Source organism: Phaseolus vulgaris, chromosome 7 (genome assembly GCF_051622355.1).
Source record: "Phaseolus vulgaris cultivar YP4 chromosome 7, ASM5162235v1, whole genome shotgun sequence".
Lineage (NCBI taxonomy): Eukaryota > Viridiplantae > Streptophyta > Magnoliopsida > Fabales > Fabaceae > Phaseolus > Phaseolus vulgaris.
The window spans coordinates 5,168,191-5,191,973 of NC_143504.1; the positions used below are offsets into that span (position 1 = coordinate 5,168,191).

Consider the following 23,783-nt stretch of genomic DNA (forward strand, 5'->3'; position numbering starts at 1 on the left):
TAAGAATTAAAAAGATTTTTTTAAGTTTTATCGTTCAATAATAAAAAATTATAAATGGTTTTATACTATTTTTCATTTTAATAAAAATACACCTAAAAGCACAAGTGTTTCTAGCTGTCCCAAGCCACCATCATTTTTTCCTTATCTGGCTGCCACCGCCCTCTATATGATGGTCGGCAGACATGTATGTGGGCTCCAGGCATAGCTTCCTACAAAAGCACTTTAAATATTTAGGTCTCTTTGTGTGGTGATAAAACTTTCTAACAAGGATTAGGTTAAGGGTTTATTTGGATTTATTTTCAACATTTATAAAAAAATAGAAGAAACTTAAAACAATTTTTTATATCACTTTTAAAATTAAATCTAAATTATGAATGTGTTTTGAAAATTTTTCCGTACATTTTTATATATATTTTTTTAATTTCAATAATACTCTTTTGAGTATCTTGAAGAGTGTGGCGTTTTTCTCATTTTTAAGTGGTGGTGGTGCTTTGTGGTGGTTGATGATGACTGGTAGTGAACATTGGTGATTGAGATAAGTTTTGTGATGTTTTTACTAGTAATGGTTGTGTTTTTATTCACTTATTTTTTTATTTTTTTGAAAATCACAAAACTTTAAAAAAATCAACTAGGTGCAAAAATAGAATATAAAACTCTTAAAAAATTATCTTAAAAAAGTCTAATACAACGAATCTTCTTATCACACACTCAAATGGTAGGATTGCTCTTGTTGAAACTGGAAAAGAATGAAAGTATTGACCTATATATGTATCGTTTTTGTTAATATATAGGTTTTAGTCTAGTCCCCCATATTTATTTGTATTTCATTTCTTTTGTCTTTTAATAATATTTTTTTTTTATGTGATGGCAGATGATTGTTGTTACTTGGGGTGTCAGTTTAGCTGAGATGTCATGTTTCATAATAATATCTAACATGAAAACTTTTATAAAAAAAACTCTTAATCAAATTAACTATTTTTTTAAAAGAAAAATAGAGTAAAATTGTAGTAATAGACAATATTTCAACATTTAATATCATATTTAGATATTATATTATTGCATGAAGTAATGATGGATTTTATTATTTACTAATTTTTATGAAGTTTTTCTTTCAAAACACATTTTTTTATCCATACAATTTAAATACGGTACCGGTGAGGGTCGTACGACTGATGTCATGTCTTGGTCCTCATCACTGGACCGACCGAGGTGAAGGCCCACGTCCATAGGGTCAATCGATAGCACAAATCCAATTACGCTCAATCAAGGTAAGCGAAGTTAATCCATGATTAAGAGTTAGGTAATGTATCCCTAAGCATGGCCCAACTCCCTAATTCGGCCCAATAAGATAGGCACACTAAAATAATATAAATAGCACATATTCTAATAATCAAGTATGTCATCGTATACAGTGTTATGAGAATCGAGTGTTGAATACCTTTGCTGACTTGAGCGTTGAAGTGTCTTTTGCAAGTACCCTCCGAGTCTCGATTACGATAAGACCGAGATTCGAGACTAGGAATGAAGAGAGAGGAGTTTGCAAAGAAAGAAGTTAAAGGACAGTATTAAGAACTCTACAACTGCTGAGGTACTCATATATGCAATTGAGATAGATCAAACCAACCAAATTTTACATTAAATTACTAGAGATCATAATAAAATGGTACATCAATCAATAATACTACAACTTTTCAATTTATCTAATTCAATTTCAACAAACTCAATAAATACATTAAAACATATTCCACTAACATTGAACATCCAACTATTTTATATCACTTATTAGTTCAAAACGCATCTATTTCACTCAAATGTTCGTTCATTGGAAGACATTTCAGGAAAGTGACAAAGTCACTTCATATTCATATATTCAAACCTACCTAAGGTACTGTTAAAAAGTAAAACTAGTTTTCATTACCTAATTAAACAGTTGAGTATCAATCTTAACCAATGATTTAAATACATTACTAAAACCCTAAACTAATAGAAAATAATCATAAAACCACATATATCACATGTAAAACACGTTTATTTAGGTACAAGAAAACTCAAAACTAGCTCAAAAGAAAAAAAAGTGGAATTGAATTTACTCTAATAAAAAATATGACCGGATAATTTTATTCTATTCACTGTGATGAGTCTAAAGATAGTCTTTGATTGTCAATATGATGAATGATGAAATAAAAAATCTAAAGAAAAAGTAGAAGAGAAATATTTTTTAAAATGGTGATTATATTAAAATAAAACCTTAATAATTAGTTTTATTAATTTATATAAACTTTTCACTTTAATAATAAAATATTTTAATATATTATTTATATTTTATGGTCCTTACATACATACTTGGAAAAGAACACAAATTAAATTTAACAACTATATTATTAAAAAAAATGAGGTTCAAAATCAATTATGATAAAAAAAAAATTAACGATGTCGACATTTGGTATCGATTATAACCACTCCTATTTGAAGGAAAAAAATCTTGAAAAGGAATTTAGAATCCAGATAAAAGTTTGATAACTAAATTATAAAATACAGAAAAAAGCAAAAATAAAATTTGAGGTTGGAAAGCAATTCCCTTCCGAAAATCCAGAAGCATAGCCAAGTTGAAAGGGTAGGCCTAGCTAGAGTTCAAGAGCACTGGTCCCCCTTTCTTTATCAGAACCCCCTAATATGGTTATGGGCCCTCCCACTCACTTCTTAACTACTTATCTCTCCTCTTCCAATCACCACTCCTCCTAACTCTATTCACTTTTCGCATATATACCTTTAAGTTTCTCTCATCAAACCCACTTTCTGCAATTTTGTCAAATTTTCTTTTCATATATCAAAATAAGCACTTTAAGGAAATTATAGAAATTCACAAATTAGGTTTGACAAATACGACTTTAAAATAAAAAGTCATACTTTTAATACACAAATTATAAAAAATGAAAATAGAAGTCATATATGTATTGTTAGGCGAAAAGGTCAACCGAAAGATTATGTCGAAAGTTCAAACCGAAAGATTGAATGTAAAAAATATAAATAAATAAAATTATAAATGCTTATTGTAGCAAAATGCATAATGATATGTTCAAATTAATAGGTGTGTGTTTAAAAAAGATATTAGGTACAAAAATAAAAACCCAAATAGGTTCTTCCTATAAGAGAACATTATAAATATGTCATTAATCTAAGAAGTATGTAGAGTGATTTATCTGATAATTATATCAAACTGATTCTGACTTTGGCATCAAAGTGTCTTACAGGTACACACACCTAACCGTAAGAGGAAATCTAGAGGAAAAGTGGAGAGATTCAGTTGATCTAGCCCAACCTAATAAACTTGTCAATCATAAGTCCAATCTAAAATATGAGTGAATCGAAAGTCCAACCCAAAAAATTCAGATATTGATATTTCTGTAAATTTATACAAATTTTGATAAACTAAAAAAAAATCACACCAATTTGTGAAAGGCCACTACTTTTCTACAAAGTTCTATTTTAGAGAGTAGTTTGGTGATCATTTAGACCAAGCCCTTGTGTGCAACTTTTTTTTGATAACTCCTAACTAAAATATGATGTATTACCTGTTGTTGTCCACAATGCAGAACTAAAAAAGGAAGCCACCGTTGGAGAGAAGTAACATTGGTTGATAAAGTTCACTAAAATAGTAACAATAGCAAAGGACACCCAAATTCCTAACTATAAAAGGTTTTCATAAATTTCAATTATGCAACAAAGTCTAACCTTCCATAAATGCACAGGACCCAAATTCTCCTCCCGTGCTTAGAGCACCACATAAAATATTTGTTTAAAATGAAAGCCTATAAAACATTGGTTGGTCCATGCAGTGCAAGCTGTTTCATTAGAGAGTGATAATGGTTTTACAGCTCGTGATGAGATGTAAAAAGAGGAGGCTGGAAGAAAAGGGGAGAGAGAGAGAGTGTGTGTGCTTGCTTGTGTTTGTCAGTTACTGTCAGAGAAGCGTGGTGGTAGATTAGAGGTATGACTGAGGTATCACTCTCCTACCTTGTGAAGCATTTCCTTGTTGTTTAGGTTAGTTGGCACTTGGCAATAACTTTGTCTGTTTCATGGACCTTCCTAGGCTCTCTCTCTCTCTCTCTCTCTCTTCATCCACAGAAAACCAAAGTAATTAGTCATCACACTTTCCAATATTCCTTCTAGTATGCATTGACAAAACTACTATTTTTTTTCCTCTCTTCTCGTGTTCTTTATCTCTCTCGCAGAAGAGGAAGTAAAAGTCTTCATAAACTAAAGCAAAGGAGAGAACAGATAATAAGAAACAAAGCATGAATGGTGTTGCATGTGTTGAGGCAGAGTGCTGTGAGTTTGTGGAAGCTGATCCCACAGGAAGATATGGAAGAGTATATATGCCTTTCCTTTTACTCATAAACATTTGTTAGTTCTTTATGTTCCAATTCTTTTGTTTTGATTCCGGGATTTGAATTTCATGTTTGGCAGTACAATGAAATTCTCGGCAAAGGAGCTTCCAAGACAGTGTATGCATGATATCCTTAATCTCTTGGTTTTCAGCATACCCACCTCCGAGTTTTTCAAACAAAATCTTTTAACTACTTGAGATGTTCTCCATTTTGTTGTTTGAGTGAAACAGTTATGTTGGTTTCAACAAAATGAGTTTTTTCTCTCTCTTTTTTATGAGACTAGATGCATTTGTTGCAGCTACAGAGCATTTGACGAGTATGAAGGGATAGAAGTAGCATGGAATCAAGTAAAGCTTTTTGACTTTTTGCAGAATCCTGAAGATCTTGAGAGGTTATACAGTGAAATCCATCTTCTCAAGACATTGAAACACAAGAACATCATGAAGTTCTATACTTCCTGGGTTGATACTGCCAACAGACACATTAACTTTGTCACTGAGATGTTTACCTCTGGGACTCTAAGACAGTAAGCCATCTCCTTATCTTTATGCATGTAAGCGTATATGAATATCTTCCATTGAATGATTTGTTCGGGTAATTCTAGCTTCTGCTTCTATGTTTTGCTTACAAATAGGTATGCTTATTATATTCATTGTATAAGCAGGTACAGACTTAAGCACAGACGGGTTAACATCAGAGCTGTTAAGCATTGGTGTAGGCAGATTTTGGAAGGGCTTCTGTATCTGCACAGCCATGATCCTCCTGTGATCCATAGAGATCTCAAGTGTGATAACATTTTCATCAATGGCAACCAAGGGGAAGTCAAAATCGGTGATCTTGGCCTTGCTGCGATTCTCCGCAAATCTAATGCTGCTCGTTGTGTTGGTGCGTAGAAAAGCAGCATGAAAGCCTTTGATTATATTCCAAAAGATGAATATGAAAATGTTACTTTCCACTATGATAATTAGTTTTCTATGTCTGCACACTTTGCCAGGTTAAAACTCTGTGTTTGCTTTTTCTTCTTTGTTTTACTCCAGGCACACCTGAGTTTATGGCTCCGGAAGTTTATGAAGAGGATTACAATGAGTTGGTTGACATATACTCTTTTGGAATGTGCATATTAGAGATGGTCACTTTTGAATATCCTTACAGTGAATGCAGCCATCCTGCTCAAATTTACAAGAAAGTTGTATCTGTATGAAGCAAAAGTTGTTCTTTTATTTAATTTACCTCGATTCATTGTCCTATTTGATTCTTCATCTTTGTCCACTAATCTGCATGCATATTTTACAGGGGAAGAAACCAGAAGCTCTTTACAAAGTAGCCAATCCCGAGGTAAGGCAGTTTGTAGAGAAATGCTTAGCAACTGCGTCCCTCAGACTTTCAGCTAAGGAACTCTTGGAGGATCCTTTTCTACAAATTGATGATTATGGATTTGACTCCAAAGTAGTGCAGTATCAAAGATATTGCTATGAAGTAACCCCATTAATCAGACAGCCTTTGAATGGAATTTATAGCATTAACAACACCTCATTCAGTGGGTACATTCATAATCTTGGTGGTTATGGACCCTTATCTGAATTGGATTATCATCAAGACGATTTTGAATCAAGTGAAATCGGTCTCTTTGATTGTGAAGAGGATGACAATTTGGCTAAGGTTAACACCACAATCAAAAGTAGAAGAAGAGAAGATGATGGCATCTTTTTGAGACTCAGAATAGCAGATAAGGAAGGTTAGCATTTCAATTTCTAATTTTCTTTTGGAACTCTTAGTCTTTGATTATTCTATATTCTGTTGTTCTTCTGATGCTTGCTGCATAAGCAAATAAGCGAAATTAACTAAGGATTCCTCTAAATAGGTAGAATTCGAAACATCTACTTCCCATTTGACATTGAGACTGATACTGCATTCAGCGTTGCAAATGAAATGGTAGCTGAGCTTGACATAACTGATCAAGATGTAGCAGATTTAGCAAATATGATAGACAATGAAATTGCAACATTGGTTCCGGAGTGGAGGACAGGAGCCAGAATAGAGGAAAAGTCAGAATGTTCAAGTGCAGGTGTCTGCCTCAATTGTGCTGCAAACGGTTACTTGTTTGATCATGTATCATCAAATAATCCATGTGGCAAGAACCTTCAATTTCTTCATTGTTCTAAAACTGGATGTGCTGCAATTCATGGCCGATTTGAAGAGATAACATACCAAGTTGAAGGGTCTGCAACAAGTGGTACCGAAGGTGCACTGGATGCATCAAGCCGTTCAGATGGCATTCATTATACAGATATTTGGGCTCAGAGAGATGAACCAGAGTTATACAATGAAGAGTTAAAGGACATACACTGTGACCAAACTCACGAGGTAACAAACCCCTTGAACATCAAGGAGGAAGGAAAAACTGTTAATGTGTATGGAGAAAGTGATCTCAATACCAAAAAGCCTCATTCAAACCCTGCACCAAATTGTGTTATATTGGATTATGAAAATGAAATTAGGCAAGAACTAAGATGGCTCAAAGCAAAGTACCAAATGCAGTTAAGGGAGCTTAGAGACCAACAACTGGGGGTGAAGCCAAAATTTATTTGCATATCTCCTGACACAGAAAAATTAAATTGTGGGAAAGATGGAATTCAGAGGTTATCAGCTATATCCAAATTGAAGACAGTAAAGATTAAACCACAATTGAGATCTATATTTTCTGGGAAGCATTTTCCCGTTGAAGACGAGAAATGCAACAATTATGCTGATCAAATGGTTCAAAATGTTGATGAGCTTAGTCAGTCTAACAGTCCTGAGCGAATGCTCACAGCCAAGAATTTCTTTACAGGAGCTTTCTTTCCACACTCACTTCAGAGGGCAACCTCCCTTCCTGTTGATGCAATAGATTTCTAGAATCTAGAAACCACCCAAGTTCATAATCATAAGTGGGCACCAAATGTAACTACATTAACTGATAGCCTGTTTTCTTAAATTTAGGGAAAGAAGATCAGAGCCTTGCAGTGATAGGATTTGCTCAAACGACCCTATCTCTTGTGGGCTCCCTTTTGCATTATGTTGACGTGACCTAGTATGAAAAATGCCAGATGTAAATCATGCACAGGCTAACATAGTCACATTAACGCAAGTACAGTTTTCCCTTGAGATGCTGAATTTCAGCTCCATCTCCTAAAGGATTATATACTATAGATGATATAGATGCTGTGTCAGTAAGATCTCTCAGTGCTCTCTATGAAATAAGTTTTTATCCATTTATCTATTCCTAACCTTTCTCACTAGTCTAGTGTAATGAGTAATAAGGCAGCTAAATAATGTTATAAATCAGATAAATTCTTGTATGGTTCTAAGCAACCAAGTTAAGTTTAAAAATAACTAATTAAATTTGACTATGTGATTGTTCGGGACTAACAATAACCTTTCCAGAGATGGAGGTACCATGTAACCAGATACTTGTACAACTAGGAAACTATCTAATTGTTAGTTCCTTCTTCCTTAGCAATGTGATAAACTGAAACTGATATAAAATATCAAAATTTCTAGTCCTTTATATTACTGAAAAGGTTCTCCATTTTGATAAATAAGGCCAAAGAGGAGCCTCAAAGGCAAAGAAGAAATGGTCCATCGATTTATGTGATGTTTAATGTTCTGCTGATATGAACAGCTAGGCCACATGTTTTGCATCTCGATATCTAAAACTGGCCAAAGTGGTAGATATTTGAAAGCTACAGATAAAGGTGGCTCTGACAAAATAGTATTGCCTAGTAAATAAGCACCCCTGCCTGCAAATTTTTCTGGCCAAAAAATGAACATAGCCATTAAAGGAATTTTCAAGATTAAGATTTAAAATAAACTGCAAAGGTCCATTTTTACTTAAGAAGTCACTTGTGTTCAAAAAATGATGTGAAGTGTTGTAATGAGTATAAATTGTATCTATCTCACTTCAGTTTCAATGTTTGTTTTCCTAACTCAAAATGATTTGTCAATTTTCCATGATTCTTATAGGTGTTATGTTTTCACCTGGCTCAAAGTTTCATTTAATTAAGTGGGTTTCTGGACCCACTTCGAAGGACATCAAACACATAGCTTTCGAGCATGAGTGATTTGGTGACCATTTCAAACACGCTTAAGGTACAAGAAAGAAAAAAGAAGAAGTTATGCTTATTGCTTTTTAAATATTTTAAAATTACTTCAAGATAAAATATTTAATCGTAAATTCTTATTTTAAATTTATTTGTTGTCATAATCAATGTTGCTAGAGTTTAAAATGAACACTTTAATAGAAAATAAAGAACAGCTCAATTATAAATTATATTTATAAGAAGTTATTATAAAAAGCATATTCCTCTAGTTTTAATATTATATATTTCTAACATGTATTAATAAAAATAATTATTTTAGTTGAATTTTCTTAAAACTATTTTCAATATACGTGTCTAAGTCAATGTTCTAAGTTTTCTATGTTTGAGCTATTTATGGGGCTAGAATTTTAAGTGTAAATTTGTATTTATATTGAATACATATGTGCTTAAATAGAAATATATGAAAAAAAGACTTAGATATTTATTGTTTTAAAGTTTTGAGTTAAAAATAATAAGTTAAACACAATTTTATTATAAGTTTTATTCTTAAAATAATGATAAATTAAATAGATTAATTATAATTTTAGTTATTAATAGAAAGAAAGTATGTATTTTTTTTATGAAGAGAGAATGTAAATATTGGTAGTGTTGTTGGTTACTCTCTTCATTAATGGTCTATTTGTTGATGTGATAGAAACACCCTAAATACTCTTTAGTAAGAAATGAGATGAAAGCAAATTCAAGAAGAAAAAAAAACACAAAAAAAAAACTTAAACTTTCAGAGTTTAAAAGTGTGAAGAAAGTTTGAAAAAAAAAACTTTTTTTAATAAATAAATCTTTATAATATAATTTACATTAATGATTTTGTAAATAAATAATCAAAACAAATATTAAAATAATAAATAAATACTAATATTTTATTTTAATAATATATTAAAGTGAATTATTTTTTATATTAAATTTAAATTAATTTATTATCATTTTAAAATAAAAAAATTTATATATTAAAATTTATAATAATTTATTTATTTTAATTTATTTTATATTTTTTTAAAAAAATTATATTACTTTTTTTTAAATTATCTTTTATTAATTATAAAGAATAAAATTTTAATTACATACACCTAACACATTACTCACACTCTTCTTTAAAAAAATCTTTATTTTCGTTCTATTTACTTTAATCAACTTCACATTCTTCTTATATTTTTTTCTCAAATTGAATGAGTGTTCCAAACAAAGCATAATGGTACTTATGGTAAAGATAGGGATTTGTCTGAAGCCTTGTACCAAGGACAGTGTACTCGCAGTGGCATATGCGAAAACAGAACATGGAAAATTGTAGGCCATTCAAATGCAATGAATCTCATCATAAACACAAGTACACTAATTCCTTTATTGTTTGCTTTATTCAGCCGCTTTAGAGTAAAAGCTGAATTATGAAACACCACCATTTCTTTATTCAAAATTAAATAATTCAACAAGCTGGGTACAAGTCATTAATTTTAGTATAATTGAACTCGTTCCTTTTAAAAAATTATATATAAAACAAAATCAAAACTTTATTAAAGGTAGTTATTAGTTTTCAAACAAAAATTAATCTATAAAACATAATACATATTTTGCATTGATAACATGTTACATATACTTGACAATATAGAAGATTGATAGTCCTAATTTAAGACTGGATATTACCAGTATAAATTTAACTTTGTTAGTAGTTAAGAGAGTTGTGAAAATTTTAATTTTTAGATTGTGTTTGGTTAAGGAGTATATTATGATTATTTATTTAATACTTTAACTATTTACATATAAATGGAATAATTATTTTAATGAACAATTTTGTATGCTCAATATTTTGAAAACAATTTACATTCATATAATTAACATAAACACCACTAACATAAAAAGCAGTGTATCACAATAATTAAAATAAAAAAAATCAAAATAGCAAGTCATATTCATATTAGTCAAAAGAAAATTCGATATAATATAATCTGAAAAAATAAAATAACACCTAATATAGTGGAAATAATTTGTTTACGGTGGTTCCCAACCAATGTATTCATATTTTATGTGATTATATAATTTTTTTTTATAACATTATACCTTAACCTTACATGGTAAATATTTAGAGGATAATGTTTTGTTTTTATAAAAAGATTAGTATGTTTTGTGGAAAAAGAATTTTGTTTGGATAAAAATTTTGTAAATAAATTACAATGTTATGAACATATGAAAGTAGTTTGACTATTTAAAATTAAATAATTTCATATTTGATCTAAAATGTGATTTTTTTAAATTATATTTTTTTTTTTGTGTCTCCAAAACTTATGTACCTGTTTTTCATATTCTTTCTTTAGTTTGACATTGGTCAAGATATTATTAATTTGGTTGATGTCATATATTATTAGTTTACTATCATGTTTCTCTTTTCTTCTGACTTAAGTTGATTATGATTATTATTTGATCATCATGGTCAATATTATTATTTTTTCGATATTATTATGTTCTCAATTGGCATTAGTAAAAGTTTGTTTTAATACTAACGATGTTATTCAACTAATGTAAAATATTATTTTTTTAACATTATTATATATTATTTTTATTATTAATAATTAGGTTTTTTGTGTGTGTATTTCACGTTATCTCTTAACTAATTAATTAAGGTTCTCCTGTCCTTGTGATGATTTTTTTTTTAATATGAACTTGGACTTTCTATTAACACACAAGATTATTTTCCAACTAATACAAGTAGGAGTTGTTTAATTAATATTAATATGAATTATTTTCAAGTTGAGATTATTTATTCGCAAATGTGAACAATAATTAGTTTTCTAATATTCTCTTTAGAGTTTATTCAATTTAATGAAATTATTTTTTATAGTTGTTTTAATAAGACTTTTTCAAGGAATAGTTTTTTTTTTATATGTCTCCAAGGTCGAAGAACTAATTTTTGTATTTGTTGATAGCTAAAATACTCTATCCAAAAAATCAAAGTTTGATAAATTTAAACCATAGTATTCAAATAAAATAATTTAAGTTTAATATATTTGAATTTTATTTGAAAATTATAATTTTTTTCTATGTGAAGGTAAAATTTTGACCATAATAATTTCTCATAATGCTAAATTATTTTTACTAATGTAAATTTAATTCAACTTGATTTATTTAGGAGAAGACAAGGTTGTGGAAGGCAAAACAGAAGTCTGTAATTTTGGGTAATTTTACTGATATGATGAGATTTTGTTAAAATTTATGGGGCAGAAGAGTATGATATTATTGGCAGACATATCCATACAAAAAACATTCGCAATCAATAAAACAACACATTCTTAATCCATTGAAAAATATTATTATTTATCTAGAATATATATATATATATATATATATATATATATATCAATTGACTCTTTTATATGAATAAATAGTATAAAAAAGTAGATGTGACGTCAAAACATTACTAATTTTTAGATAAAATCATAAATATTTTAGTACATTACAATATTACATAATTATTTTGTTTTATTAACACCAATAAATCTACTACAAATTTCCCATCTTATTTTTCAGATCAATGTGAGCTCACTCTCCCACATTTTTCTTTCTCTCTTTGATCCAAACTCACCCATGAGTGCAGGGAGATAAGAAATTCTACTATACAACAATTCCACAAGGCTGAGTTTGAAGGCAAGGAAACGAAAGTAGTGTTTGAAAAACTGTTGGGGAAGCCTTGATGCTGGTGCAACTTTGGGAGGGAGACACTGCCACCACTTCAACACCACTTGATGCTTGTGTTGATGCAAAACCCGAACCCTCCCTCCCCTTCCGACAAATGGCCCTTCCTTCTCCAATCCGCAATCAAATCCCGGGATCCCTTCCTGGGAAGATGCATTCACGCTCCAATCATCAAACATGGCCTTTGCCTCGGCGTCTTCTTGATGAACAACCTCCTCAATTTTTACGCCAAAACCGGGTCCTTCTCCGATGCCCACCGCGTGTTCGATGAAATGCCCCTTAAGACCACCTTCTCATGGAACACCATTCTCTCCATGCACGCTAAGGGTGGCCACTTGGACTATGCACGCCAAGTGTTTGATGACATTCCCCAGCCAGATTCTGTGTCTTGGACCACCATGATAGTGGGGTATAACGACTTGGGTCTTTTCAATAGCGCTATTTACACGTTTCTTCGCATGGTTTCTTCTGGAATTTCTCCTACCCAATTCACATTTACCAATGTTATTGCCTCATGTTCTGCAAGTAAGGCCCTGAATATTGGAAATAAGGTTCATTCCTTTGTTGTTAAACTGGGGCTATCTGGGGTTGTTCCTGTGGCAAATTCACTGCTTAACATGTATGCAAAGTGTGGTGATTCTGTTAAGGCAAAGTTTGTTTTTGAGCGGATGAGGCTGAAGGACAAATCAACTTTCAATACTATGATTTCAATGCACATGCAGCTCGGTCGACTTGACCTAGCACTTTCTCTCTTTGATGAAATCAGTGATCCAGATATTGTCTCTTGGAACTCCATCATCACAGGGTACTGTCATCAGGGATATGACATCAAAGCCCTGGAAACATTTTCTTCTATGCTTAAGAGTTCATCTCTGAATCCGGATAAGTTCACTTTGGCAAGTGTTCTGTCAGCTTGTGCAAATCTCGAAAGCTTGAAACTTGGGAAACAAATCCATGCACATATTGTAAGAGTCGATATTGACATTGCCGGGCCAGTGGGGAATGCTCTGATTTCAATGTATGCAAAGTCGGGTGCTGTTCAAATTGCTCGAAGGATTGTACAATTAACTGGAACATCGAGTCTTAATGTTATAGCATTCACAGCACTGTTGGATGGCTATGTCAAAATTGGGGATCTAAACCCTGCAAGAGAGATATTTGATTCGCTGAAGTGTCCTGATGTAGTTGCATGGACTGCCATGATTGTTGGTTATGCGCATAATGGCTTAATTAGTAATGCTTTGGCTCTCTTTAGGTCGATGATAAGAGAAGGTCCAAAGCCAAATAGTTATACTTTGGCAGCACTATTAAGTGTCTTCTCAAGCTTGGCTTCTCTGGATCATGGTAAGCAGCTTCATGCAGTTGCTATAAGATTGGAAGAAGCATCATCAATTTCTGTGGGTAATGCATTAATTACCATGTACTCAAGATCTGGTAGCATCAGAGATGCTAGGAAAATATTCAATCAGATATGCTCCTACAGGGATACATTGACTTGGACTTCCATGATTTTGGCTCTAGCTCAACATGGACTTGGAAATGTGGCCATAGAACTGTTTGAAAAGATGTTGAAAATTAACCTAAAGCCTGATCACATTACTTATGTTAGTGTGTTGTCTGCTTGCACACATGTGGGATTGGTAGAACAGGGTAAAAGTTACTTTAATTTGATGAAAAATGTTCATAACATTGAACCCACCTCTAGCCACTACGCATGCATGATTGACCTTCTTGGGCGTGCTGGATTGCTTGAAGAAGCATATAATTTTATCAAAACTATGCCCATTGAACCAGATGTGGTAGCCTGGGGTTCACTTTTGTCTTCTTGTAGGGTTCATAAAAATGTTGATTTGGCTATAGTAGCAGCTAAAAAGTTGCTTTTTATTGATCCCAATAATAGTGGGGCTTACTCAGCACTTGCTAATACACTTTCAGCCTGTGGTAAATGGGAGGATGCTGCTAAGGTTAGGAAGTCAATGAAGGACAGAGCAGTAAAGAAAGAACAAGGATTCAGTTGGGTTCAAATCCAAAACAAAGTCCATACTTTTGGGGTTGACGATGCACTTCACCCGCAAAGAGATGCAATCTACCGTATGATTTCAAAAATATGGAATGAGATAAAGAAAATGGGCTTTATTCCTGACACCAATTCTGTATTGCATGACCTGGAACAAGAAGTGAAAGAACAGATCCTTAGACATCATAGTGAAAAACTTGCCATTGCATTTGCATTAATAAATACTCCAGAGCATGCTACACTGAGGATCATGAAGAACCTTAGAGTTTGTAATGACTGCCATTCTGCCATAAAATACATCTCTAAGCTAGTGAAAAGAGAAATTATAGTTAGAGACACAACCCGATTTCATCATTTCAAGGATGGTTCTTGCTCTTGTCAGGATTATTGGTAGAAGAAACGGTTAAATTTGGTGTAGACTACAATTTGACCAGGGGTTTCATGGCACATTGAACTGAAAGCATAAATTTGCCATTTCTTTCTATCCACATCTTTGGATCCGTGTCTGCACCCACTTGGTGTGGGTCTGGCCAGAAGCCACAATATATACGTTCTGCGTTTCTACAGTTTTGACGACGAAAGAATATTTATGATTGAGACAATCAAGATAGCAGAAGAAGTCTCACTACCAAAGTGGTCATTTTCAGCAACTTGGGATTTGAATCAAATCAACCACTTCAGATAATTCAGTGACTCTCACGCTTGTCTTTAAAGGTTCTAACTTCTAGGTATGTGTAAAATCGATAACTAATTGATTGATGCCGCTTTAGTCTGGAAGTGATAACGTTATTCTATTTCATTTTAGTTTCAATTTAATTTTTATCTTTCTAGAAATATTCATTGATATATTATGCTAGAAACTATGCTATATTTACATGATTTTGTTATAAACCTCACTGCTATATTTTCTTTTACCATAAGTAAACTGTGTCCTTGTGTAGTAATTGTAGTACAATTTATGTTATTTAATATGTTCTGTAGTTAAACAATAAATAAAGCAATTTGCTTGAGATTAGCATAAAATTAGGGCTATGTCTCGTATTGCTAACAATAAGACTCAAATCATTGTGTTTGTTTCTGTATTGTTTGAATAGTCTACTTATGTTACATTGTCTTGTTTGGTTTAAAGGTAGATTAACTTATTATAATGTTATGATTTTTCCTGCTTTCTGCCTAAGATATTTTATTTCATTTCTAATATGAAGTTCTTTAGCTCTATTTTATCAGTTATAAACTTAATTCTTAAAGCCAGTTTGGTTAGAGGGGAGACTTGCTCTAATATTGGGATTCTGTCTTGGTCACAGAAATGTTAGTGGGTAAAATGAAACTAGATTAATCTTTTGTAAGGAAGCTATGATGCAGTAAGGGCAAAAGGAATAAAAATAAATGAGGGGCCACTGTATAGGATAGAGACTACTGAGAAGAACTAACAAGTTGTTTCTCGTGTGATTGAGCATTGGCTTGCATTATGTGCCGGCCGGAGTGAACGAATTCCTTTTCGAGAAGTTGCTCCATCATGGTCAGAACATGAAATCTTGGAGGAGGCATTCATCACAAGTGTTATTTTGGCCTTTAAATGTATTTATATATTTTAAGAATAGTACATTATATTATAGTATACATTTTTTTTAAAATTTCAGAATCTATCTTTTGAGTGAGTGTCTAATAAAGCCGAATGGTAGTAGTCTAGCAGTCTAATCTAACACATCGTATTCTAAAAAGGATAAAAATCTGGTTTTTGGGCCGGGTTTGAGCACAAACACAGAATAACTCCCTGACAATCTGAGACCTCAATTTCCTTTTATAAGTCTGTAACATAACTTATGTAGTCATGTATTACTACAACTGTCACATAACCTAGAATATTAAGATAAAAATAAAGGCGTAAATTATAATTGTCTAAATCAAACATTGACCTGTCATATTCTTCGACTATTAACTCGGGCTAAATATCATTGCAGATTGCTTGAAGCTTTTATAACATGCGGATATTGTTCAATGACAATAGCCTATTCTACATCGTGGAAGTATACATCATGGACCAAAAAGCAATTTCAGGTGATATATTTGTACTGTTGCTGCAATTATTTCACTTTTTTCTTTATGATTTTCTGAACTCGAGTAACTTCAAAGTGGACCTAGGATGATCACACCTGTTATCCAGGTAAATTTTTATTATGTATTTACAAGCAAAAGACAACACTAATCTTCTGTTGTAAATCTGGGAGTATTGCAAATGATATTGCCGAAAGATGTTTTCTTCCCTGCGAGGATTGTGAAATCCATCTATAAGAAATCTATGAGGGTTTGCCGAAGAGGTTGCATGATATCTAGCTGAAGAACATTGCTGAAGTTGCAGAAATCTCGGACGGTTCATTCCTTCTTCTCCGCGAGTCAAAAGCTGTTTTAAGGATGACGCCGCTTTGTATCCCGCTTACCTCAGAAGCTTCCATATCTGGTGCCACCGGGATTGGTAATCTGCAGAGAGAGTCTCCTCCGTTTCCGGCGATCTTTACGAATCCCGCGGAATGACTAATTGTTTTTCTTTGAGCTTTCCCTTTTACCTATAAATAAGAGGCATGATATGCTCTAATGACACTGAAAGTTCAAGCTTCTCTCCTATTACTCTCCAAAATATAATATATTTATTGCTCTTTTCTTTACTCTTATTCTCTCATGTCCTCGATTTTACTCAGTTATTTGTTGATATCCTTAGATTACTGGAGAAGTTCCTATTGTATTTTTTTGGAAATTTGAGCAATGCATCACGTACGAATAAGTGATGCATTTGCATCACGTACGTATAAGTCTTGTTCTTTCGTGGTTTTTCAGCCTAATTTACTAAATCTTATACTATGTGTTCATTACTTAAGAAAACATAGATTCAAAATCAAGGTTTACTTACCTTTATTGTTTTTGAACTGTATTCCAACAACATTGCAGAGAACGGTTATGCCTTTTTCTATTTTAACTCGGAAAAGATTATGGAAAAGGCAATTCTGGAAGGGTACCCAATAAGTAACATATATGCAGGTTGAAGATACCACACTAAGTTGTTTCAATGCTGGGATGAAACGGACAGCAGTTGACCTTCTTACCCCCTCTTTATTTAGTTGGTATACAAACTTTCTTAGCTCTTCAATCTAATTACACTGTGATCTCAACGAAGATGGCCATTTTCTTGAATCTGAAGTCTGAACAACTTCACGAATAAGCAAGAGACTGAATAGAGAGAATTGGAACAAAAAATGAGAAATGTAACTTCCCATTGAAATTTTGAGCAGCCAAAGATACAGGTAACCTGTGAAAACATGTTATTGTGTTTTCTCCGTTAGAAAAAAAGCAAATGAGAGCCTTTATTTTCCTCTCATGCAAACTACTATTTCACGTTTCCTTTGGAAAAACTCAGAGCTATGCTTTATCTGTCAAATTTAGTGAAATAAAGGTTAGCCCATTATATAAATATTTTACGATGGAATATTAAAAATGGTTTCGTTTGATATCTAAATTAGAAAAAAAAAGAATCAAAGTTTAAATATACTTCTGGTCACAATAATTTTACGATTTCTAGTCCTAAATTTTGTATTGTACGTTTTAGTCATCAAGTTTGTTGAATTAAACAATCTTGGTCTAGAGTTACTCTAGCATCCATTTACCCGTTGTGGTCGCTGGCGAGCAATTTAATCATAATCATTTAAGTATTGGTCTTGAAAAGAAGTGTAATTATATGGCAAATTCTTCGTCCATCATATCATTTGCTTTTTTTTAAAAAAAGCAAATGAGAGCCTTTATTTTCCTCTCATGCAAACTACTATTTCACGTTTCCTTTGGAAAAACTCAGAGCTATGCTTTATCGGTCAAATTTAGTGAAATAAAGGTTAGCCCATTATATAAATATTTTACGATGGAATATTAAAAATGGTTTCGTTTGATATCTAAATTAGAAAAAAAAAGAATCAAAGTTTAAATATACTTCTGGTCACAATAATTTTACGATTTCTAGTCCTAAATTTTGTATTGTACGTTTTAGTCATCAAGTTTGTTGAATTAAACAATCTTGGTCTAGAGTTACTCTAGCATCCATTTACCCGTTGTGGTCGCTGGCGAGCAATTTAATCATAATCATTTAAGTATTGGTCTTGAAAAGAAGTGTAATTATATGGCAAATTCTTCGTCCATCATATCATTTGCTTTTTTTTTAAAAAAGCAAATGAGAGTCTTTATTTTCCTCTCATGCAAACTACTATTTCACGTTTCCTTTGGAAAAACTCAGAGCTATGCTTTATCGGTCAAATTTAGTGAAATAAAGGTTAGCCCATTATATAAATATTTTACGATGGAATATTAAAAATGGTTTCGTTTGATATCTAAATTAGAAAAAAAAAGAATCAAAGTTTAAATATACTTCTGGTCACAATAATTTTACGATTTCTAGTCCTAAATTTTGTATTGTACGTTTTAGTCATCAAGTTTGTTGAATTAAACAATCTTGGTCTAGAGTTACTCTAGCATCCATTTACCCGTTGTGGTCGCTGGCGAGCAATTTAATCATAATCATTTAAGTATTGGTCTTGAAAAGAAGTGTAATTATATGGCAAATTCTTCGTCCATCATATCAATTTTAATATGCATTCTACCTTTTTTTTAAATTATTTTCTATTCTAGATTTAAATCTGAAATTTAAAAAATACAATTCAAAAATCAAAATCTTGTTACAAAAAAGAAATCTGAATACAAAAAATAAATTTTGAAAAAGAAATTCTGAAACATAATTTGAAAATGCATTCTGAAAAAGAATTCATTATAAGAAACTCATTTCATAAGGTATCATCAAATATCTTATAGAATTTTTAAAAATCTCGTTCTAGAATATATTTAATGTGTTTTTGAAAGCTTGAAAATCTTATTGCATAAACTCTATTATTGAAATCATGTTCCAAAAATTCTAGAACATATCCAGAATAGGTAATATGAAAGTCACCTTTACAGTATGTAAATGGTTATTTTAAAAATTATGGGGTGTAGGAAGAAAAAGCTTTAGTGCAGCAATGGTGTTTGGGTTACACAATGATACTAGTCCTTCATTATCCTCAGAAAATCTATATTTTGAATTATACAATTGAAAATATAAAATATATTTCAGAATGTATCGAAACACAATTTTGTATTGTACATTATAGAATGCAAATTTTATAATCTTTTAACAAACTTATTTCAAGATAAACAAATATATTCTAGATTATAGAATCTAAAAATTAAAAATAACTTTCAAATTGTATAATCCGAAAAAAAAAATACTTATGGATTATGCAGAAACTTTTCTATATTCCACGATTTTAAAAACACTTTTAACTTCCAGATTGTAAAATCTTAAAAAACACTTTCAATATAAATTTTTATGTTTATGGAATGCAAAACAAATGTATGGAGGTGCAGGAAGAGATTCTCCCATCTTAGGTTTCAAAATGGACCTAGCAAGCCCTGTTATTTGGGCTCAAAATAATCTTGCAATTTATATGGGCCTGACATTCTTTTTGCCAAAATCTTCCCAAGTTTTTTTGTGGACCAAAATCACCCTCGGAGAAGATCGGCGCGGTGCTGCCGTTGTTGCTACACTCTCAATGGAACTATCTGCTGCTCGCTCTTTTCCAGCATCTCCTTCTTCGCCACTTCTCAATTCTAGGGTTAGGGTTTTCAACGCAATACCCAACCCCACGCCTTCACCTTTCCAAGCTTCAATCCTTTCGCTCAATCCACGCAAACTCACTCCAATGGATCTTACCAGAAACGTCTTTTCCGCTGCCGTGGTGGGAGACAATGATTCAGCGACGACGACTTTGCCTATTGACTCAGGTCAATGCAACCCTCTATTTCTAATCTTCACTTTTTGAGATTTTGCTTTTTCCAATGCGTTTTAATGCTCTATTTTTTTTCATCATTTTTAGGTGCTAGAATCGGAGAGGTTAAAAGGGTCACTAAGGAGACCAATGTATCAGTCAAAATAAACTTGGATGGTTCCGGGGTTGCTGATAGTAGTAGTGGAATTCCCTTCCTCGATCATATGCTCGATGTCAGTAATTTCAACTCAATTTTAGTGCATTATAGCTAAGGATGCTTTATGTTTCTGATTGTTTGTTTTTTTTGCTTTATTTACTTTTTAAATCCCGTTGTTGTTATCTGCCTCAAAATGTTATTTGAGATTTCAATCATTGTTCATATACATGTATGATGCAGAAAATAAATGTTATGGGAGCCAAAAAAAATCAATTAAAACATCAACTTAGAAAAAGACATCTAAAATGAAAATGCATATAATTTCATCAATGTTCGTGCTATAATAGATTAACGAACACGGTAATGTGGAATGAAAGAGATGAAAGGCTGGTTGGATAAGAGTTGAACTTTGTGATGAGGAGTCTATTTTCTGCTTGAAAACGGAACACTAAAGGCTACTGAGGATGTAAAACATTCAATGGAGATAATTTTGGAAACTAAACTTTGCTGTGGTTTTTCAGCAACTTGCTTCACATGGGCTGTTTGATGTACACGTAAAGGCTACAGGTGACATACATATTGATGATCATCACACAAATGAAGACGTCGCCCTTGCCATTGGAACAGTATGCAATCCATTAAATATGCTTATTCTTTCTTTCCTTTTTTGGTTTTCTATATTATATTTGTTATTTCAATTCAAACTAAAACATGCTTCATTATCTTGCATTGAAGATTGGTGCGCAATTTGTATCTTTATATACTTATATATTACCTTTTGCTTTCTATGCTCAATGGCATCTAAGTAATTGTTGATCATTTTAACAATTATAATGCTAATTCTAATCTTATAGCAACAGGGATTTGTAATTACACCGGTCTTTTTTTTTTTTAATAATTTTTCATTTATCTATCATGTTAAAACTAAGAGGTTTCTGTCACTACATCTTCAGGCTTTGCTACAGGCTCTTGGTGATAGGAAGGGTATTAACCGGTTTGGTGACTTCTCTGCTCCACTTGATGAGGCATTAATACATGTTTCGCTGGTAATTTGCATACTACCTGTAGAAATAGTAATTTATTGGTAAATTTTAACATGTGTTGTGGGAAAGTGTGATTTGTCATTGCTTATAAACACAGTAAATGGATAAACACACTTCAAAATGTGTTAGGACTTCTTCTATGTGCAACCTTAATAATTTTACGATGTCATATTTGTTATGTGCATAAATAAAATCAAATTACTCTTTAAAGTTTAGTTGCTTCGGGCAAAGAGGCTCCACATATATGAGCTTGTTGTGAGACTCGATCATAATCAGCTCTAGTAGTACTTATACACAATGCTTCTGAATTGAAATGAGGAAGTTCTTCTGTCCAATGTGATCACTATTACAAGCTTACTTTTTGACTATAAATTTATTTGCATAACTACATTAGAGCACCACATCAGTTGTTAGTTAGATGGTTGAAAGGACAGAAGTTTTGCTTAAATAGGAGTAGTAGTGGAGGGAATTAACATCTAACTTTTTAGCATTGGGTAAATAGAACAGCTGCATAGTTGTGAGGGGAAACCCTTGAATGAGAGGTCTTTCACTTTCTGTTCATCTTTTCGTCATGCAACAAAATTTCTCTTGTTTTCTTTCTTATTCTTCCATCATGAATTCCTTGCACACTTTTCCAGGATTTGTCTGGCCGGCCATATCTAGGTTATAATTTGGACATACCCACTCAGAGGGTTGGGACTTACGATACTCAGGTAGTATACCTGTTCAATTGCTTAGTTAAGTTTAGAATTCTGCTTTTCAAGCTTCTGATGTTTCCAGTGCTTCTTGTTCCTTTTGTCTTTTTACCTTTATTATTATTATATACTAATGAATCCAACTGGATATCCTCGTTTATAGTTGGTAGAACATTTCTTCCAATCATTGGTGAACACGTCTGGCATGACACTTCACATTCGGCAGGTATTAATACATAGAACTTTGGTCATCATCAGTTATAGTCATTCAATTTGTAAATATATTTGTGCATATCTTTATGAATTAAGCATACTGGATGTTATAGATGTTTAAGCTAGGATCTTTGATATATCTCATAGCCACATTGATGGAAGGCACAAATCCATCACACATAGGCTAGACAAATGAGATATTGTTTCTATATTCTTCGTGCATTGACAGATTGACTACATAATCCAACTTGGTGCTTATGCTTCTTTTCTAGTTGATGTTTTTTATTCTGAAAACATTGTAACAGAATATATATATATTCTGAGCGCAGCTTGCTGGAAAAAATTCCCATCATATTATTGAGGCAACCTTTAAAGCTTTTGCTAGGGCTCTTCGACAAGCAACAGAGTATGATCCACGTCGCCTTGGAACTGTACCAAGGTATGGTGCCTTTGATTTTGTGCTAAGATGACGATAGCTAGATTTCATTCGCCATATTATTTGCTTCTAGTATTACTTGAAAACCATTTATATTTCTCCTCTTTTTGTTTATAACAAAGATGATATCTCTGCTGCATAGGGTGAAACCAACTTAATGATTTGTCTTCAAATGATATAATAATCATTTTTGTTTGTTTTCATGCTTTGGATTTAATTTGCAATGTGTCTATGAAAACTATGTGAATTTCCATGAATGTGGTTGTCTTGTCATGTGAAAATCTAATACTATTAATCGATTTCTCTGCGCAGCTCGAAAGGGGTTCTGTCTCGTAGCTAATATCTGCTGGTGGACCTTCATATATTTTTGGTATATCAGAATTGGGTGTGATGATAAATGCTTGTTGTACGCATATTTATTTTAGAAATAAAATCATTTCTCTGGTGTACATTTAAAAATGAATAATGGGGAAAAAACTTTAGTGGTCTGGAAACTTGTTTATAGTCTCCTCTTCAAAGAGTAGTCAAATTAGTTTTAATTTTTCTTAAAACAATTATTGAGTAAAATAAAGCACTTTAGCGAAAGAATTTATTTTATTAGTTTTTAACTTTGTTTAAATACTGCCTTTTCTAACACTTGAAGCTATAAAAGCTTTTAGATTATCTTTTAATGATCACCATTTTATGAAAATTTCTTTAACCCTTACGTTGGGCAGCTCCACGTTTTCTTCACTTTTCTCTCGTCGAATTTTGTTTTTTTATATTGTATCAAATTATAATCTAAACATCTAATTTTATTTAATAAGAATATATAAAATGAGGATAAGTTTTAAAAATATTATGTTATTTTTAATAGTATTAGCTATTTAAAGAATTAACAATTTCAACAATGTAAAAATGTATATTATCAATTTTCAAGAAATTATCGGTTAGTTTTATTAAATGTTTTAAATTCAAATAGCTTAACAGTTTAATATTCCGTTAACTTTGCCAAATATAGCAATTCCCCTCAATTTGAAAAATGAACATAAGAAGTTAAAAACAACATAAAATTGCTCGAAAATATGTACTAGAGGAAAATAAAAAATTTACTGCTAAAAAGTAATGTATGCTGCGGCGGAGGCATATGATTGAACATACTCCCCAGAATTGTAAATAAAGAGGAGTTTATTTTGCTGTT

At 32.0% G+C, this 23,783-nt stretch overlaps 3 protein-coding genes across 12 annotated transcripts; all 3 read left to right on the plus strand.

Annotated features, from left to right (window-relative positions):
- Nucleotides 1-3,719: 3,719 nt before the first annotated feature.
- Nucleotides 3,720-7,633, plus strand: LOC137827902 (putative serine/threonine-protein kinase WNK9). Of its 9 annotated transcripts, none has more exons than XM_068634268.2 (8): nucleotides 3,720-3,999; nucleotides 4,233-4,370; nucleotides 4,468-4,505; nucleotides 4,687-4,914; nucleotides 5,050-5,273; nucleotides 5,426-5,583; nucleotides 5,682-6,123; nucleotides 6,250-7,633. In XM_068634268.2, exons 2-8 carry the CDS (start codon nucleotides 4,296-4,298, stop codon nucleotides 7,281-7,283), a joined length of 2,199 nt encoding a protein of 732 aa, XP_068490369.1. In that variant the 5' UTR covers nucleotides 3,720-3,999; nucleotides 4,233-4,295; the 3' UTR covers nucleotides 7,284-7,633. The 9 variants fall into 9 exon arrangements, with proteins under 9 accessions (XP_068490369.1, XP_068490372.1, XP_068490373.1 ...); XM_068634271.2 differs by having other exon boundaries at nucleotides 5,053-5,273; XM_068634272.2 differs by having other exon boundaries at nucleotides 3,768-3,988; nucleotides 5,053-5,273.
- Nucleotides 7,634-12,024: 4,391 nt separating this feature from the next.
- On the plus strand, nucleotides 12,025-16,885 carry LOC137828592 (pentatricopeptide (PPR) repeat-containing protein). 2 transcript variants are annotated; one of them, XM_068635232.2, is made up of 3 exons: nucleotides 12,025-14,950; nucleotides 16,184-16,280; nucleotides 16,387-16,885. In XM_068635232.2, the coding sequence occupies exon 1, from the start codon at nucleotides 12,256-12,258 to the stop codon at nucleotides 14,614-14,616; it is 2,361 nt and encodes a 786-aa protein (XP_068491333.1). In that variant the 5' UTR covers nucleotides 12,025-12,255; the 3' UTR covers nucleotides 14,617-14,950; nucleotides 16,184-16,280; nucleotides 16,387-16,885. The 2 variants fall into 2 exon arrangements, with proteins under 2 accessions (XP_068491333.1, XP_068491331.1); XM_068635230.2 differs by having other exon boundaries at nucleotides 16,184-16,885.
- Nucleotides 16,886-19,754: 2,869 nt separating this feature from the next.
- Nucleotides 19,755-23,097, plus strand: LOC137828351 (imidazoleglycerol-phosphate dehydratase, chloroplastic). Its single transcript, XM_068634876.2, has 8 exons — nucleotides 19,755-20,075; nucleotides 20,168-20,292; nucleotides 20,738-20,842; nucleotides 21,170-21,262; nucleotides 21,898-21,972; nucleotides 22,118-22,180; nucleotides 22,497-22,606; nucleotides 22,916-23,097. The coding sequence occupies exons 1-8, from the start codon at nucleotides 19,844-19,846 to the stop codon at nucleotides 22,941-22,943; spliced, it is 831 nt and encodes a 276-aa protein (XP_068490977.2). The 5' UTR covers nucleotides 19,755-19,843; the 3' UTR covers nucleotides 22,944-23,097.
- Nucleotides 23,098-23,783: the final 686 nt, after the last annotated feature.